The following is a 17,656-nucleotide window of genomic DNA, read 5'->3' as shown; positions in this document are numbered from 1 at the left end:
TTTGCACAACGAAGGAAACCATAAACAAAATGAAAAGACAACCCACAGAATGAGAAAATATTTGCAAACAACGTGACTGACAAAGGCTTAACTTCCAAAATATACAAACAACTCATACAGCTCAATAACAAAAAGACAAACAACCCAATTGAAAAATGGACAGGAGACCTAAATAGATATTTCTCCAAAGAAGACATACAGATGACCAGTAGGCACATGAAAAGATGTTCAACATCAGCAATTATTAGAGTAAATGAAAACCAAAACCACAACAAGGTACCACCTCATGCCGATCACAATGGCCACCATTAAAAAGTCTACAAATAAATGCTGGAGAGGGTGTGAAGAAAAGGGAACCCTCCTTCACTGTTGGTGGGAATGTAATTTGGTACAGCCACTAAGGAAAACAGTATGGAGGTTCCTCAGAAAACTAAAAATAGAATTACCATATGATCCAGCAGTCCCACTGCTGGGCATATATCTGGAGAAAACTATAATTCAAAAAGATATTTGCACCCCAATGTTCAGAGCACTACCATTCACAATAGCTAAGACATGGAAACAACCTAAATGTCCATCAACAGATGAATGGATAAAGATGTGGTATATACACACACACACACACACACACACACAATGGAATACTACTCAGCCATAAAAAGAACAGAATAATGTCATTTGCAGCAACATGGATGTAACCAGAAATCATCACACTAAGTAAGTCAGAAAGAGAAAGACAAATACCATATGATATCACTTATATGTGGAATCTAAAATATGGCACAAATGAACCTATCTACAAAATAGAAACAGGCTCACAGTCATAGAGAACAGACCTGTGGTTGCCAAGGGGGAGAAGAGGTGGGAGAAGGATAGGCTGGGAATTTGGGGATGGAACTATATCCAATCTCCTGGGATAATCCATAATGGAAAAGAATATAAAAAGGAAGGTATATATGTGTATAACTGAGTCACTTTGCTGTACAGCAGAAATTAGCACAACACTGTAAATCAACTATACTTTAATTAAAAAAAAAAAAAGGAGAAAAGAAACCATCCCCAAAAGGCTATACTGTCACTGTGAGGGTAAACTAGAATTACACCATTACCTCCACCACCACCCTCAGCCACAGCAAGGCCAACTTGCCTGTATCAAACTATGACTCGAACTGTGAAATGAAGAAAAATTTTACCCTGAGAGTTACTAACCCCAAGTCACTCTCAAACAGATTTGTATCTTGAAGTTACATGACAGACGTAAGGAGGTTCAAAAACCCTCAAACTGAGAATTCTGTATATTGAGATACTGGTTTAATAGTATCCAATGATCTTTAACAGAAGTTAACAAAAATTCTCTCTGCAGGAATCTACCTTTATCATCAAAGAGTTTAACACAGATAACGTTCCAAGAGAAAGGAGAAGCTCGCTGGAAACACACATGCAAGAAAACAAAGCTTCAATAGTAAGAACTAGCAGAAATCGAAAGTAAAATCGTATTGGAATCAAAGGACTCAAGTATAACTACGTTTATTATATTTTAAGAAATAAAAGATTGAAAATATAAATAAACAATAGATCTGAAAAAGAACCAAAGAGAAATGGATCTAGAATGCAACATAGACATAAAAAGATGAAAAATATGAAACATCTTAAGAGACTTGGATGACTGAGAAAGCCTAACATCTGTCTTGTAAGAGTTCTGGAAGGAAGGGAGGCTAAGAATAGGTCAGTGGCAGTATTTGGAGAAATAACAGATTAGAATTTTCCAAACTACAGATTTAAGAATAAATCACAGTATTAATAAAAAATAAATCCACACATAAATATATGATGTGAAACTATAAAACACCAAAAACAATTACCAACAAAGAAACTAAGATTAGATTCACAACAGAAGACAATGGAATACTTTGCATGTGCTGAGAAAATATCTATCAGTGTAGAATTTTATATAAAGCAAGTACATCTTTCAAGATTTAGAGCAAAATATTTACAGACAAAAACCGAGTGTTAGAAGAGCTTCATTAAAGGAAACTTTAAAGAATGTCCTCTGGCAGAAAGTGATCCCAGAGGGAAGAAAACAAATGCAAGAAAGAATGAAAAGCAAGGCAAACAGAAAATATGTGGCGTAATTCTAAACAAACATTACAGTTTAAATTAATAATAGTTATTATATCTTGAAGAGTTTAAGAAACAAGACAGAATTAAAGTAGCATATAAATTCAGAGAAAAAGTTATAAAAAGCACTCTAAGATATTTATTCAGTAGGAAGATGAAAATTTAAGTCTAGACTCTATTAAAGTATTTGTTAAAAATTCTAATAACCATTAAAACAAGAGAAGAATGCATAATTTCCAAAACAATAAAAAAGGAAAAATTAACCAAACAAAAAAATCCAAATGAAGGCAAGAGAGGAAACAAATACTGAAAAGTGGGCCAAATTAAAGGCACAGAATAAGGCAGTAAAAATAAGTCCAAACGTATAAGTAATTACAGTAAATGAACTGTATGTATTATTTAAAAGACTATATGAAAAACACCACCCCACTATCCTTGTTTAAATAAGATAAAAAAGATATTAAAAACTTGAAATGAATGAAAGAAAGATAACCAGGAAAATATTTAAAGAGAAAGCTGCTAACTACATTCATTAATAGCAAGTTAAACAGATTCTAGAGCAAAAAGTCTCGAAAGATGAAGAAATCAGCACATAACAATAAAGAATTCAATAATGTCCTGAAAATATATAAGGCAAAAATTGACAGAACAAGGGTAATTGACAAATCTACATAAAGGAATAGTGTAATACACTTTTCTCAGTAATTAAGGAATTGATCTGACAACTGCAATCAGCTAAAATACAGAAGATTTAGCAATATAACTAATAAGCTTGAACTAATGGACAAATACTGAACATTGCACATACAACAGCAGAATTCTCATTCTTTCAACCAAACAAGTAACAATTACAAAAGCTCAGTACAAGTAAGTCTCAACAAATTTCAAAGGAATGGGAACATAAAGACCATCTCTCTCTCTCTCTCTCTCTCTCTCTCTCTCTCTCTTTCTTTTACCACACTACTGTCAAGGTGGAAATCAATACTAAAATGTAACAGGAAAATCACTACATTAGAATCTGAAACAACTTTTAATTTATGAACTCAAAAAGAAAATGAAGAAAACATTCACAACTGAAAAGTACGAAAATACAATATACCAAAATTTGGGAGATGGAACTAAAGCAATACTGAGAGGGAAATTTTTAACCTTAACTATTTATATCAGGGAAAAAACAAAAGACTGAAAACTAGTACAATAAATATCCATTTCAAGAAATTAGAATAAAAGAAACCAGAAGTTTAAAGAAGAATTAGTAAAGGTAAGAGTAAAAATTAATGAAATAGAAAGCAATGATGTTAAGACAGAAATAACAATGCAAAAAGTTAATTCACTAAAAAAGACTAATAAAACTAACAAATCAATTTTTTCCAAATCATGAAAAAAACATGAATGAAAGAGGGGAATACAACTACAGAAGACACTTAGATAATATATATTATATATGAGACAACATAATACAAATATAATAAAGTTACATAAGAAGCTATTATTTAGCCCAATAAAATTAAAAGCTAAGATGAAAATTTTTTTTAGAAAAGTATAAACTACCATGATGATTCAAGAAATAGAAAAACTAAATAATCCACTATCATTAATTAAATAGTTAAAAAATTAAAAAACAAAAAAACTCGAGGCCCAGATGATTTTATCAGTAAGTTTAACCAAACATTCAAACAACAAATATTTCACAAACAAAATAGAGATGTAAAAATCCTAAATAAAACATTAGAAAAGCAAATCTAGCAATGCAAAAATTATGACTATACTGCATTTATTCTAAAAATGCAAAACTGGGTGAATATCAGGAAATTAACTGAATTTAACAATTAAAATAATATGATCAATTCAATAGATGCTGATAAAATTCATTAGCTAGCCATAATTAAAAGAACACCAAATCAGGAACAAAAAGTAAATGGTATCAAGGAACCAAATAAATGGTATCTTCCAAAGTCCTACAACAAATACCTCATTTCACCGAATCCACACTACCATTTTTCTGTTCCTCAGAAACAACAAATTTAATTCTGCCCTAGATGCTGAGCACAAACTCTTCCATCTGCCTGGAACACTCTACTCCCAGTTCTTATAGTTCTTATTTAGTTCTCAACTCATGAATATTCTCAACAGGCCTTTCCTGAACATTCAACAGAAATAAATAAAAGCACCACCTCCCCTAAACCTTGCCAAGGCCTACAATGAGCTAAATCTAATCTAAGTTCTTTGTCTTCATTTTACTCGACCTATCGGCAACACTGGACACATATCAATCCCTCCTCCTCAAGCCATTCGAGCCATTCAAAGTACTGCTTTCCAGGTACTATATTCTTCGGACTCACTAGCAGTCTTCCCAGTTTCCTTTCCCTATATTCAGCCTCTAAATGCTGCAGTACAACAGGGTCTAGCTCTTAGACTTCTTTGCTTTGTATCTTCTCCCTTGGAGACTTCAATCACCCTACTGCCAACTCCCCAAACGTATTATCTTTGGCCCAGACTTCTCACCAAACGATAGGTTAAAAAATCCAATTGCCCATTCAACATTTCTACCTGAATGGCTATATAGGCATCTCAAACTTTACTCTGTATTTTACTGACCCTGAGAAGCATCTGTTTTTGTTATTGTTCTTTTCCATCTTAACATTTCTGAAACTGGGTTGCACATTTCAAACTGTGTCATAGTTCAGTTGGAAGCTGCATTTTACAAATGGTGCCATCTTAATTTGATGAAATATAATTTACTCCAAAATGACCTTCTGATCTTACTCTAAAACATCCTGACGCACGTTTCATTACCTCAGCTAACAGAAACTCCACTCTTAAGCATGCCAGATTATCTATATAGGTACATGTCCTCTTCGATGCCTCTCTTTCACACCCTATATTCAATTTGTGAGCAAATCCCAAACTATTTTAATTTTCTCTTAGGGTTATTATTATTCATCACTACATTGGTATCCTTGCTTTTGCCTCTCTTTCCTATTTTTCACCCAGCAACTTTAATGGTCTGGTTAAAATTTAAGTTAGATTATGTCACCTCTCTGCTCAAATCCTGGTGGCTTCCCATCTTATTCAAAATAAATGCAAATTCCTTACAGGTCTACAAGGCCTTATGAGCTGGCTCCCTCCCTGATATTTTCAGAACTTACCTTTTCCTGTTCAATGCAATCCAGTGACTCTAGGTACCACTTCAGAGTCTTAGCATTAACAGATTCTTCTGCCTGAAATGCTGTTTCTCCAAATATCTCCATGCTCATCCCCTTATTCTCTTCAAGTCTTTGTTCAAATAATACTTTCTCGGGAGAACTTTCCTGATCACCTTATTCAATACTGTAATTTCCACTCTGGCATTCCCTATATTCTCTTCCTGCCTCTATTTTTCTACACAGTGCTTATCACCATCTAACATATTTTATTACCTATTTGTTTATGTCTCCTCTTCGCCTCTAACCATAAATTCCATGATGGCAGAATGCTGTATCCCCCAATGAACTAATAAATATTTGAAAAATGATTGCATAAATGCATGTCAGAGACTATTCTATCCACTGTTGCCTTCAATGGATATGTGGTCAGTTAATGCAGCCGTTCAACAGCAATGACAATTCCAACAACTAAAAATGAGCCATTTTGTGTCTGGTACTCTCAAAGCCAAATGGACCCTAATGGAACAAGAGAGCACAACATAACCATGTTGAGTATGGGGAAAGGGAAATCTCCCCTTGTGCCAGACTTGGTAACAGAACTCTGGTTAATAGTCACTGGTTAGATTATTAGAGCAAGCAGCTACTGCACACCAAGTAGTTAACCTATTTAGATAACTAAGAAGACAACTGGGCTTTGGTGATTCAGGGTAGAAAGTCAGGAGTGCTTAAGACCTGCAGCCATCCATAATGGACTTTTGAAACTTAAATATTAATACTTCCTCTGTATTTTATAAATATACCTGGCTTAGTATATTTTTTCAGTTTCAATATCTAAGAAACCATTGTGATCAATCAATGGTACCAAGGCTAACCCAGGAGTATCTTTGGCAACAGGCATACCTCGGAGACATTGCGAGTTTGGTTCCAGACCACCACAATAAAGTGAATACTGCAATAAAGTGTGTCACACGAATTTTTCGGTTTCCCAGTACTTATAAAAGTTGTTTACACTATACTGTAGTCTACTAAGTGTGCAACAGCATTACATCTAAAACAACAATGTACCTACCTTAATTAAAAATACTTTATTCCTAAAAAATGCTAACCATCATTTGACAATGCGGGGTTGCCACAAACCTTCAATTTGTAAAAAAACAAAAACAATGTATCTGCAAAGCACAATGAAACGAGGTATGCTTGTATTTTTTAAAATTGAGATATAATTCACATATCATACAATCCACCATTTTAAAGTCTACAATTTGATGGTTTTTAAAAAAATGGTGGTAAAATGTATAAAATTTACTAGTTTAACCATTTTCAGGTATACAGTTGAAAGACTGTGTGTAGCAACAACGGTTTTTAAATACATTCACAAGGTTGTGCAACAATCACCACCATCTAATTCCAGAATATTTTCATCTCCCAAAAGAGGAGCCCATACCTGTTAAACCAATCACTCCCCATTCTTTCCTCTCCTCATACCCCAGCTACCACTAATCTATTTTCTGTCTATGGATTTGCTTATTCTGGACATTTCATATAAATGGAATCATGCAACATGTATTCTTTTGTGTCTGGCTTCTTTCACCAAGCATTATCTCTGCAAGGTTTACCCATGTTATAGGATCTATCAGTACTTCAATCCTTTTTACGGCTCAATAAAATGTCATTGTATGGATATATCACATTCTGTTTACCCATTTATCAGGTGATATACATTTGAGTTATTCATAATTTTCATTATTAAAATTAGGAAAAAGCTACTTTTGTGTCAATGAGCAATCAATCTCTAGAATAGTGACTGACCAAAGAATATTTGTATTTAATATTTGACAGATGCTGCCGAATAGGATATAGTGCCTGTACTCCCACAAACAGTGCACAACAGGATTCACTTTCCTATACCTTCATATGATTGAATTTTATTTTAAAAATTTTCTAAGCTGAGAAGAAAAGAATCCTCACCTTGATTTCCTTGATAACTAGTGAGGTGTAGCCTCTTTATATATTTACTGGCCATTTACTTTGCATTAAATTTCTTTGCTTATTTTCTATTAAGTGGTTTATAATTTTTACTGACTTGATGAAACATTGGTATTTTGATAATTTTGAGACACGTACATGCTATCTGTACTGAGAATGTTTCCTCCCATCTGTCACTCATTTTTAACTATGGCACCATTATATTTAGCTAGATTTTTATGGAGCCTAAATTTCTTATTTTCCTTTATTTGTTTATTTTTTTCGAGGCAAGGCTTTATTGGGTCTAATGCTGCAGCATAAGGGGGTGAAAACAAGAGTCAGGTGCCCATGCTCACTCCACAAGAGGAGCTGCTTGGGTCCTTAAAATGGGTAACAACAGGGGCAGGTACGTGGGTTGGGCAGGAGGTACAGCTTAGGTAACCTGTCCACTGCCGTGGTGGTGCTTTGTGCAGGGATTATGCACAATGCCCTGCTTTTGCTCCTGGCACCTCAACTGGTTTGTGGCTTTTTTTTAATCTTATTGTTCATAACTGCCCCAACTGCCATGTGTGCAGTTATTTTTAGTCCCTTACAGTTACTTTGTATTCTGTCGCTTCAGGGGAAGTTTGTCCAGGTTCAAGTGCTCTGGTAAAGGGTCCCAGGTACCCAGCCTATCTCAAGTGGAGACCTGCTGTTCTCAGCCTAGCTTTCCTCGTGATTTGGCAGAGGCCGTGTAGTTCCAGTCATCAGAGCCTTCTCTTCCTTAGAGCTCTTCCTATCTTCCTTTATATTGTTATTGGCTATCCTGTTCTACTTAGAAAGGCCCCTCCCTTTCCTGAGATTTAAAAAATATTCTACATTTTTCCTATCATTTTCAAAGTTACATATTTTTTTCACTCAGCCTTTAACACATCGAGATTTTATTGATGTACAGGGTGGCTGATAAAGCTCTATATTTATCCATTTTAAAAATTAACAGCTAATTATTTCAACTCAATTTGAGTAATTTATACCCAATGCTTAAATTGCCACCTTTACAATAAATTAAATTTTTATGAGGAAAACATAGGAAGAACACTCTTTGACATAAATCACAGCAAGATCTTTTTTGATCCACCTCCTAGAGTAATGGAAATAAAAGCAAAAATAAACAAATGGGACCTAATGAAACTTAAAAGTTTCTGTGCAGCAAAGGAAACTACAAACAAGACAAAAAGACAACCCTCAGAATGGGAGAAAATATTTGCAAATGAATGAACGGACAAAGGATTAATCTCCAAAATATATAAACAGCTCATGCAGCTCAATATTAAAAAAACAAACAACCCAATCCAAAAATGGGCAGAAGACCTAAACAGACATTTCTCCAAAGAAGTCATATAGATAGCCAAGAAGCACATGAAAAGCTGCTCAACATCACTAATTATTAGAGAAATACAAATCAACACTACAATGAGGTATCACCTCACACCGGTAAGAATGGTCATGATCAAAAAACCTAGAAACAATAAATGCTGGAAAGGGTGTGGTGAAAAGGGAACCCTCCTGCACTGCTGGTGGGAATGTAAATTGATACAACCAGTATGGAAAACAGTATGGAAGTTCCTTAAAAAACTAAAAATAGAACTACCATACGACCCAGCAATCCCACTACTGGGCATAAACCCAGAGAAAACCGTAACTCAAAAAGACACATGCACCCCAATGTTCATTGCAGCACTATTTACAATAGCCAGAACATGGAAGCAACCTAAATGCCCATCGACAGATGAATGGATAAAGAAGATGTGGTACATATACACAATGGAATATTACTCAGCCATAAAAAGGAACAAAATTGGGTCATTTGTAGAGACGTGGATGGACCTGGAGTCTGTCATACAGAGTGAAGTAAGTCAGAAAGAGAAAAACAAATATCGTATATTAATGCATATATGTGGAACCTAGAAAATGGTACAGATGAACCAGTTTGCAGGGCAGACATTGAGACACAGATGCAGAGAACAAACGTATGGACACCAAGGGGGGAAAGTGGTGGTGGTGGTGGTGGGGGTGGGATGGATTGGGAGATTGGGATTGACATATATATGCTACTATGTATAAAATGGATAACTAATAACCTGCTGTAAAAAAATAAATAAAATTCAAAAAAAAATTCTTATATACATTTAGAACTGTTCCTATTTTCTCCATTCTGCTCCTCTAATTTTCTGTACGAATTCCATACTATTAACAGCTTTATTAACTAGACAGCCACATGTGAAAGAATGAAATCAGGACATTCTCTAACACCATACACGAAAATAAACTCAAAATGGATTAAAGACCTAAATGTAAGGCCGGATACTATAAAATTCTTAGAGGAAAACACAGGCAGAACACTCTATGACATAAATCACAGCAGTATCTTTTCTGGACCCACCTCCTAGAGTAATGAAAATAAAACCAAAAATAAACAAATGGGACCTAATTAAACTTAAAAGCTTTTGCACAGCAAAGGAAACCATAAACAAAACGAAAGGACAACCCCCAGAATGGAAGAAAATATCTGCAAACAAAGCGACCAACAAGGGATTAATCTCCAAAATACACAAACAGCTCATGCAGTTCTACATCAAAAAAACAACCAACCCAATCAAAATATGGGCAGAAGGTCCAAATACACATTTCTCCAAAGAAGACATACAGATAGTCAAAAAGCATATGAAAAGAGCCCAACATCACTAATTATTAGAGAAATGCAAATCAAAACTACAATGAGGTATCTATCACTTCACATGGGTCAGAATGGCCGTCATCAAAAAGTCTACAAACAATAAATGCTGGAGAGGGTGTGGAGAATAGGGAACCCTCCTACACTGTTGGTGGGAATGTAAATTGGTACAACCACTATGGAGAACAGTACAGAGGTTCCTTAAGAAACTAAAAATAGAATTACCATATGTTCCAACAATTACCATACATCCCACTCTTGGGCATATATCCAGAGAAAACCACACATGCATATTTGAAAAGATACATGCATCCCAATGTTCACTGCAGCACTATTTACAACAGCCAAGACATGGAAGCAACCTAAATGTCCATTGACAGAGAAATGGATAAAGAAGATGTGGTACATATATGCAATGGAACATTACTCAGCCATAAAAAAGAATAAAATAATACCATTTGCAGCAACATGGATGCACCTAGAGATAATCATACTAAGTGAAGTAAGTCAGACAGAGAAAGACAAATATCATATATCACTTTCATGTGGAATCTAAAAAAAATGATACAAATGAACTTATTTGCAAAACAGAAACAGACTCAGATTTCGAAAGCAGACTTGGGATTGTGGGGTGGGGGGGGACTTGGAAAGAGATAAATTAGGAGTTTGGGATTAACATATATACACTACTATATATAAAACAGATAATCAACAGGGACCTACTCTATAGCACAGGGAACTCTACTCAATATTCTGTAATAACCTATATGGGAAAAGAATCTGAAAAAAAATGGATATATGTATATGTATAACAATGACTTAGCTATATACCTGAAACTAACACAACACTGTAAATCAACTATACTCCAATATAAAAGAAAAATTAAATTTTAAGAAAAGGCTTATTTTACACTTTAACATCTGTTACATAAATGTCTTATTCATGATTCTACTTTTCAAGACCTCTTGGGTTTATTCTTCCCGATGAACTTTATAATCAACTTATAAATTTACCTGTTGAGACTCTTATTGGAATTATATCAGATTTATACGTTACCTTGGAAAGGACTGACATGTTAATGGTGACTACAAATTTATATTTTTAGAACATAATATGCTTCTCCATTTATTCAGGTCTTGGTTTTGTATCCTTCAGTAAAATACCACCATTATATTTTAATAAGTTGAGCATAACCTCTTTAACTGTTTTCTTCCATGTGTGCCTATTTCTCATCTCTACATAAATTCTAAAATTTTCAACAATTTTTGAATAAAGATCACTTCCTCATTTCCTACAAAATAAAGTATTAGATAATCTTTAAGAGCTATTTCAGCTAAGAAAATTCAATAACTTTCTATAAACACTCCAAAAAGCAACACTCTAAAAATCACCTAAAGGATGTACATGTTCATATATAAAAGACAAAGTATCTGCACCAAGGATGGTCAACTGGTTTCATCTTGAAGAGTAACTCTCATCCATCAGAAATGGCTGCCAAGAGTGGTAAACTCAGAACATCTAGGTTTAAGGGAAAAGAACACCATAATGAATTATCGATTTCTACCATGAGGGAGGGAATGGAAAATGGTGACATAAATGCCAAGTATCTGCCATACATGAAGTTCACCAAACTACTAACAGTGGTCGTTTCTGGAAGTGGAATTATGGCAAGAAGGCTTTCATCTTTTTACACTCCTACATTGTTTGCATTTTTTTAAACAAGCAAATATTTTGCTTTCAAAATCAGAAAAAAGAAAGCTTAAGTTTGTAAAAAATACTGCAACTTCTTAATGAATATTTAATAGTGGTATATTTCTATTTCATTATCTCCCATAAATTTCTAATTTCCTTAAGAATTTTTCCAGAAGAAAGTTCTTACAATTCAGGTTTTAAAAGATGCATTAAGGGACTTCCCTGGTGACGCAGTGGCTAAGACTCTATGCTCCCAATGCAGGGGGCGAGGATTCAACCACCAGTCGGGGAACTAGATCCCACATGCACGCCGCAACTAAGAGTCCAAATGCCACAACTAAGGAACCCGCCTGCCGCAACTAAGACCCGGCACAACCCAAATAAATAATAAATAAATATTTTTTAAAAAAAGATGCATTAAAAAAAACCAAAAACAAAACCAAAAACACCTTACCTCTCTAGATAAAGTATCCCTTAAATATTATTTCCAGTATCTATGCCACAATACTGTATTATTACTCTTGACTAAAGTCATCAGGAAAGCATGAACATAAACTAAGAAATTATGTAGGGAAATGTGGTTTTAACACTTACAATTCAATTTCAACCATGCCTTTGGAACATCCTCTCTTCACAAAAAAGCCAACCTAAGATATAAGAAAGACAAAGTGAGCTGTGTGATGACATTCCCAGGTTAACAATGAGCGATTTAGCAAAGTCATCATTATTTGTCAGATTCTTTCAATAACTACTCTGTACATTCATTCCCATCACCTTCTAATTGCACCCTTCCCAGATTTAGACTCCTCCATTGGTTCCACTCACAGATAGTCATCATCTTAAGTTACCATTTATTGAACCTTCTATGTGCCTAATAGCCTCTTACAAAGTTCATGACAGAGCCAGTAAGTAGTGCAGAGCAAGGATCTGAGCCCAGGTAGCCCAGCTCCAGACCCTGGGTACTTCTATGGAGTTGCACAGATTAAATATTATTAACAATCACTCTAAAAGTACTCATCCTGTTATTAATTAGGATACACCTACCACCCAGCACTTAAAAAAAAGAGCAATAAACGTAGTAAATACAATTTAAGTAAGTACAATTTATATAGTATAATAGACATATTTAAGCTAGTTTCTATATATTTGAGCATAAGTATGAAAAAAGACCCTGGGCCTAAAAAAATCAGATTGGATCTTAAATTAGGCTGTAAGTAAGTAATACTTAAAAAAAGGCAAAAACTGCACCTTGCAAACAATTGTCTTTTTAATAGTGATGATGACAATTATAACCACAACAGTTAACATTTATTAAGCATTACTAAATGTTTCTGTGCTAAGCACTTTATATACAATTTTCTCATTTAATACTCATGAGCAAAGTTATGAGCTATATGTTATATCCATTTTATAGATTATGAAAGTGAAACCCAGAAATATGAAAAAGCCTGTTCCTGTAACAAGAAAGTACAGCTTAATGATCAAGAGTACAGGCTTTACCGTGTCTAGTTCAAATCTCAAGTCTGCCATATATAAGCTGTTTGACCTTAACCAGGTTACTTAGCCTCTTGTTTCAGTTTCTTCATAGATAGGGAAAACAGTGGCATTTTTGTAGGAGTGGGTCATCTACTCATTAGCTTGCAACAATTAAAATACTTCGTACCAAATGGAAGAAAAGATCAGGAGGAAGTTTTTATTATAAAGTATCTGTACAGGTGGTACAGAACATGCTTGTACTAAATTTTTATGTTAGCATTTAAATAGAAATACAACATTAAAAAGGTATTTTTGCTAAGAACTTGGACATCCCCTAAACACAAGGTCTGCAATCTGTCATCTAAGAAACACTGCACTGCACTCCACAGCTTCCTTTAAAAAGCCTACCACTCAAGGGTGAGGAGAGATGTGTCTTCTTTATGACACAAATAAATAGGAAGATTGGTGAACATTGTTACAGCCCAATCCATTCTGACCATACAGCCCTTGGAGCACAATCCAGCAGACCATTACACAGAGATAAGGATTCAATAAATGATTTCTGAAAATTACATATCAGGAATTCCCTGGCGGTCCAGTGGTTAGGACTCCGTGCTTTCACTGCCAACAGCCGGGGTTCGATCCCTGGTCAGGGAACTAAAATCCCACAAGCCGAGCAGTGGGCAGTGCGGCCACAAAACAGACAAAACTACGTATCAATATTTATAAAAATCTGAGTGGGTCCTTGGAAATTATCTACCCCAACCCGTTCTTTGAAATAAAGAAAAACTGAGTTCCAGACAAATGACTAAGGTTACAAAGCCAATCATTAATAAAGCAGTATCTTTTCTACCTCATAAATGCCTCCCACAGAGCATTAAAAAAATCATATTTTGAATACGTTATTTATAATCATAAGGGGTGTAAAACTCAATCTTGTAACCTACATTAAATTTTAAGCCTGGCTAAGAAACCTGTAATATCATTTTGATAATATCGTAATATTTACAACAGTTTTAGAAAAATGAATCACTTCAAGTTTTAAAAATATTTTACAGTGAAGTAACAACTCAACTTTTAGACTTTTTTAAAAAAATTATTTTATGTATTTTTGGTTGCTTTGGGTCTTTGTTGCTGCGCATGGGCTTTCTCTAGTTGCGGTGAGCAGGGGCTACTCTTTGTTGCGGTGTGTGGGCTTCTCATTGCGGTGGCTTCTCTCGTTGTGGAGCACGGGCTCTAGGCGCACGGGCTTCAGTAGTTGTGGCATGTAAGCTCAGTAGTTGTGGCGCACGGGCTTAGTTGCTCCGCGGCATGTGGGATCTTCCCGGACCAGGGCTCGAACCCATGTCCCTTGCATTGGCAGGAGGATTCTTAACTACCATGCCACCAGGGAAGCCCCTAGACTTTCTTTTTAAAACATGTTTTTATGTGAAATACATACCACACAGTAAATATGAACTTTATGCACTGTTTAAGAAATAACAAAACAACCATGTATCTACCTATTTAAGGAACTGATCACTACCAGTGTATCTGACATTTCTTAATTCATGCCAGCTATGTCCTTCTCTCTCGACAGATGTAATCTCTAAATTGATTTGCTGATAATTCTTTTGCTTTTATTTTTACTGTATAAATCTCCAAATATTAAATATATATTATATATATATTTGACCATTCCAGAAACAAATTCACATCACATGTATTTTTCTGTGATGGCATTTTTCCTTAAAATTCTGTTTTTGAGATTTAACCAATGAGCCAAAGTTTGCTTTTACTGTCATATAATATTCAATTTTATTTGACTATACTAAATTTTATTGCAAACAATGTTTCTATAAATATTTCCATAATTTCACCTAGTATAAATGGACACAAGCTTACTAAGGTACCTAGAAGTAGAATTTTTGAGGGACTGGATATAGGCATTTACAGATTTACTAGGTAATGCCATATTTTCCAAGGGGGTTGTACAAATTCATATTCCCACCAAGAATGTATCAGAGTTCCCACTGCTTTATATCCTTATAAGCCACATGGCACCACAAGAATTTTTGTGGGTCTAATGGATGCACCATGCCAGGGTTAATTCGTTTCTCTGATAATTAATGAAGCTGAGCATATTTTCATGTATTTACTGGCTGTTTGGGGTGCCTCTTCTGTGAGACATCTGAGCATATCTTTTGCTCATTTATCTTCTCAGTTGCCATTATTTTGATTATGTAGTCTGGATACCAATCTTGTTATATGTGCTATATATATACCTTCTCTCATTTGTAACTAGTCTTTTCTCTACAAGGTGTCTTTTGATGAACAAAAGTTCCTTAATTTGACTGTAGTTGAATTTATCAACCTTTCCTTTGCAGTCTATATTTTTATTTAAGAAATTCTTCTTTAATCTGAAGTCACAAGGATATTTTCTTCGACTACCAATCTTTTCCAGAAACTTTCTGTTCAATCACATTTAGATCTTTAATATACCTGGAACTGATTTTTGTTGTAGTGTGAAGAAAGGACTCAATTTCATTTTTTCCTATACCAATAAGCAACTGTCTCAGTAGTATTTATTCATCTCTTCCCCACTCATCCACAGTGTCAGTTCTGTCATAAATCAAGTTTTTACTAATCATGGCTTTGTATCTGGGCTCTTTATTCTGTCACATCACACTAGTCTATCCTACACCAATACCACAATGTCTTAATTTACTGTAATTTTGTATTGTCTTGATATCTGATAGGCAAGTTTTTCCATTTTGTCCTATTTCTTTAGAAGTATCTTAGCTATTTCTGGCCCTTTATTCTTCCACCTAAAATTTAGAGTCAGCTTGTAATTTATATAGACAATATAGGGATTTTGACTGGAATGACATTTTTATATTAGATCTTCTTGTCCATTAATACAGTGCATCTCTCTAAACTTCAATGTTTTTAAATAAAAATTGTAATTTCTGCATATAGGTTTTACATGTCTTTTATTAATTTACTGCTATGAAACTTGTACTTTTGTGGCTGTAATGTCCATTTTTAATTGCATTTTCTGGTCTTTGTTAGTATATAGAAATGCAATTGATTTTTGTTATACAACTTTTTTTGGCAGGGTCTCAGTTTTTATTTCTAATCTGATAATTATTTTTAAGTTTATTATTGTTTTTGTTTTCGTTCTTGCGGTACACGGGCCTCTCACTGCCGTGGCCTCTCCCGTTGCGGAGCACAGGCTCCGGACGCACAGGCTCAGTGGCCATGGCTCACGGGCCCAGCCGCTCCACGGCATGTGGGATCTTCCCAGACCGGGGCACGAACCTGTGTCCCCTGCATCGGCAGGCGGACTCTCAACCACTGCGCCACCAGGGAAACCCTAAGTTTATTATTAATTCTAATCAATAGATATAACTCACAGAAACAAAAGGTTTTGGAGTCCTCAGTAAGTTAAAGAATGTAAAAAGGTCCTTGCCTTAGTCTGGGCTTCTATAAAAAAAATACCACAGGCTGGGTGGCTTTAACATTTATTTCTCACAAATCTGAAGGTTAGGAAGTCCAAGATCAAGGTGCCTACAGAGTCAGTGTCTGGGTTATACAATCTTATATCTAGTAATCCTGATAAATTTGCATATCGATCCATCAGGAGGCTTATCTGGAGTTTCTTTGTGGTTTTTATGCAGACACTCACATAATCTGTGAATGACAGTTTTCTTTCTTTCCAACATGTATCTTTTCTGTTCTACCTAGAACTGCCAGTACAATGTACAATAGTAATGGTAGTAAGGAACCTTGACTTGCTCCTGAACTTGCTGTACATTTTCATAGATATCTTTTGTGAAATTAATAAAGGTCCCTTCTATTCCTAGTTTGCTAAGAGCTTTTAATCATACATTACTGTGGAATTTAACTGAATGCTTTTTCTCTATCTATTAAGATGACCATAGAGTCCTTCTCCTTTAAAATGTGGTTGATTCTTAGGAAAAAATTAACATAATACATCTCTCACTCCTTGAATAAATTCAATTTGGTCATGATGTGTTATGTACTATTAAATTCAAAATGCTACAGTTTCTTTTTTGTGTGTGATTTTTGCTTCTAGATTCATGAGTGAGACAGGCTTGTAATTTTTTCATTCTATCCTTGATTGATTTGGGTACCTAGGGTCACATTCTCTGTGTAAAATAGAAACTTACTGCTATTAGGACTAATCCACAATTGTCTTTGTCTTTCTCTATGAGAAAAAATTTACCAGCTAATTTATCTTTTATACTTAGTCAGTTTTGATAATTTAAGTAGTTGTAGAAACATTTATAGTTACAACTTTTTAAAAATTTAAACTTGAGTGGCATAATGATTCTCATAATATTCTTATATAATCTTTCAAACCTCTGCTGCATTCTTGTAACACCCTCGTGGTAGTCATCAGGGCAGTTCGTGAATATTCTGATTCTCCTTTCAAGCAAACGACTGCACTTGCTCTTTCTCTCTGATCCAAGTTATGGCTTCACGACATGCTTTGTCCAATGAAATATGAGCGCAACATATATATTCACTATTGAAAAATAT

The 17,656-nt window shown here is 34.8% G+C and overlaps 1 protein-coding gene across 6 annotated transcripts in view; it reads right to left on the bottom strand.

Moving 5' to 3' along the window:
- The window catches only part of SMC5 (structural maintenance of chromosomes 5), a 112,833-nt gene that overhangs the window by 86,822 nt on the left and 8,355 nt on the right, over positions 1-17,656 (bottom strand). For 3 of the 6 annotated variants that reach the window (XM_019934701.3, XM_019934702.3, XM_073806208.1), the window contains one exon: positions 12,230-12,282. The exons of 1 other annotated variant lie outside the window; for it this stretch is intronic. In XM_019934701.3, coding sequence (XP_019790260.1) covers positions 12,230-12,282 — 53 coding nt within the window. Of the gene's footprint in view, positions 1-11,334; positions 11,464-12,229; positions 12,283-17,656 lie in introns of those variants that run through there. 2 more of the 6 variants (XM_019934704.3, XM_019934707.3) reach the window with 2 other exon arrangements.

The sequence above is a fragment of the Tursiops truncatus genome, chromosome 6 (genome assembly GCF_011762595.2).
Source record: "Tursiops truncatus isolate mTurTru1 chromosome 6, mTurTru1.mat.Y, whole genome shotgun sequence".
Lineage (NCBI taxonomy): Eukaryota > Metazoa > Chordata > Mammalia > Artiodactyla > Delphinidae > Tursiops > Tursiops truncatus.
Note: the sequence above shows the minus strand (reverse complement) of the source record. Positions and strands in the feature narration are given on the sequence as shown.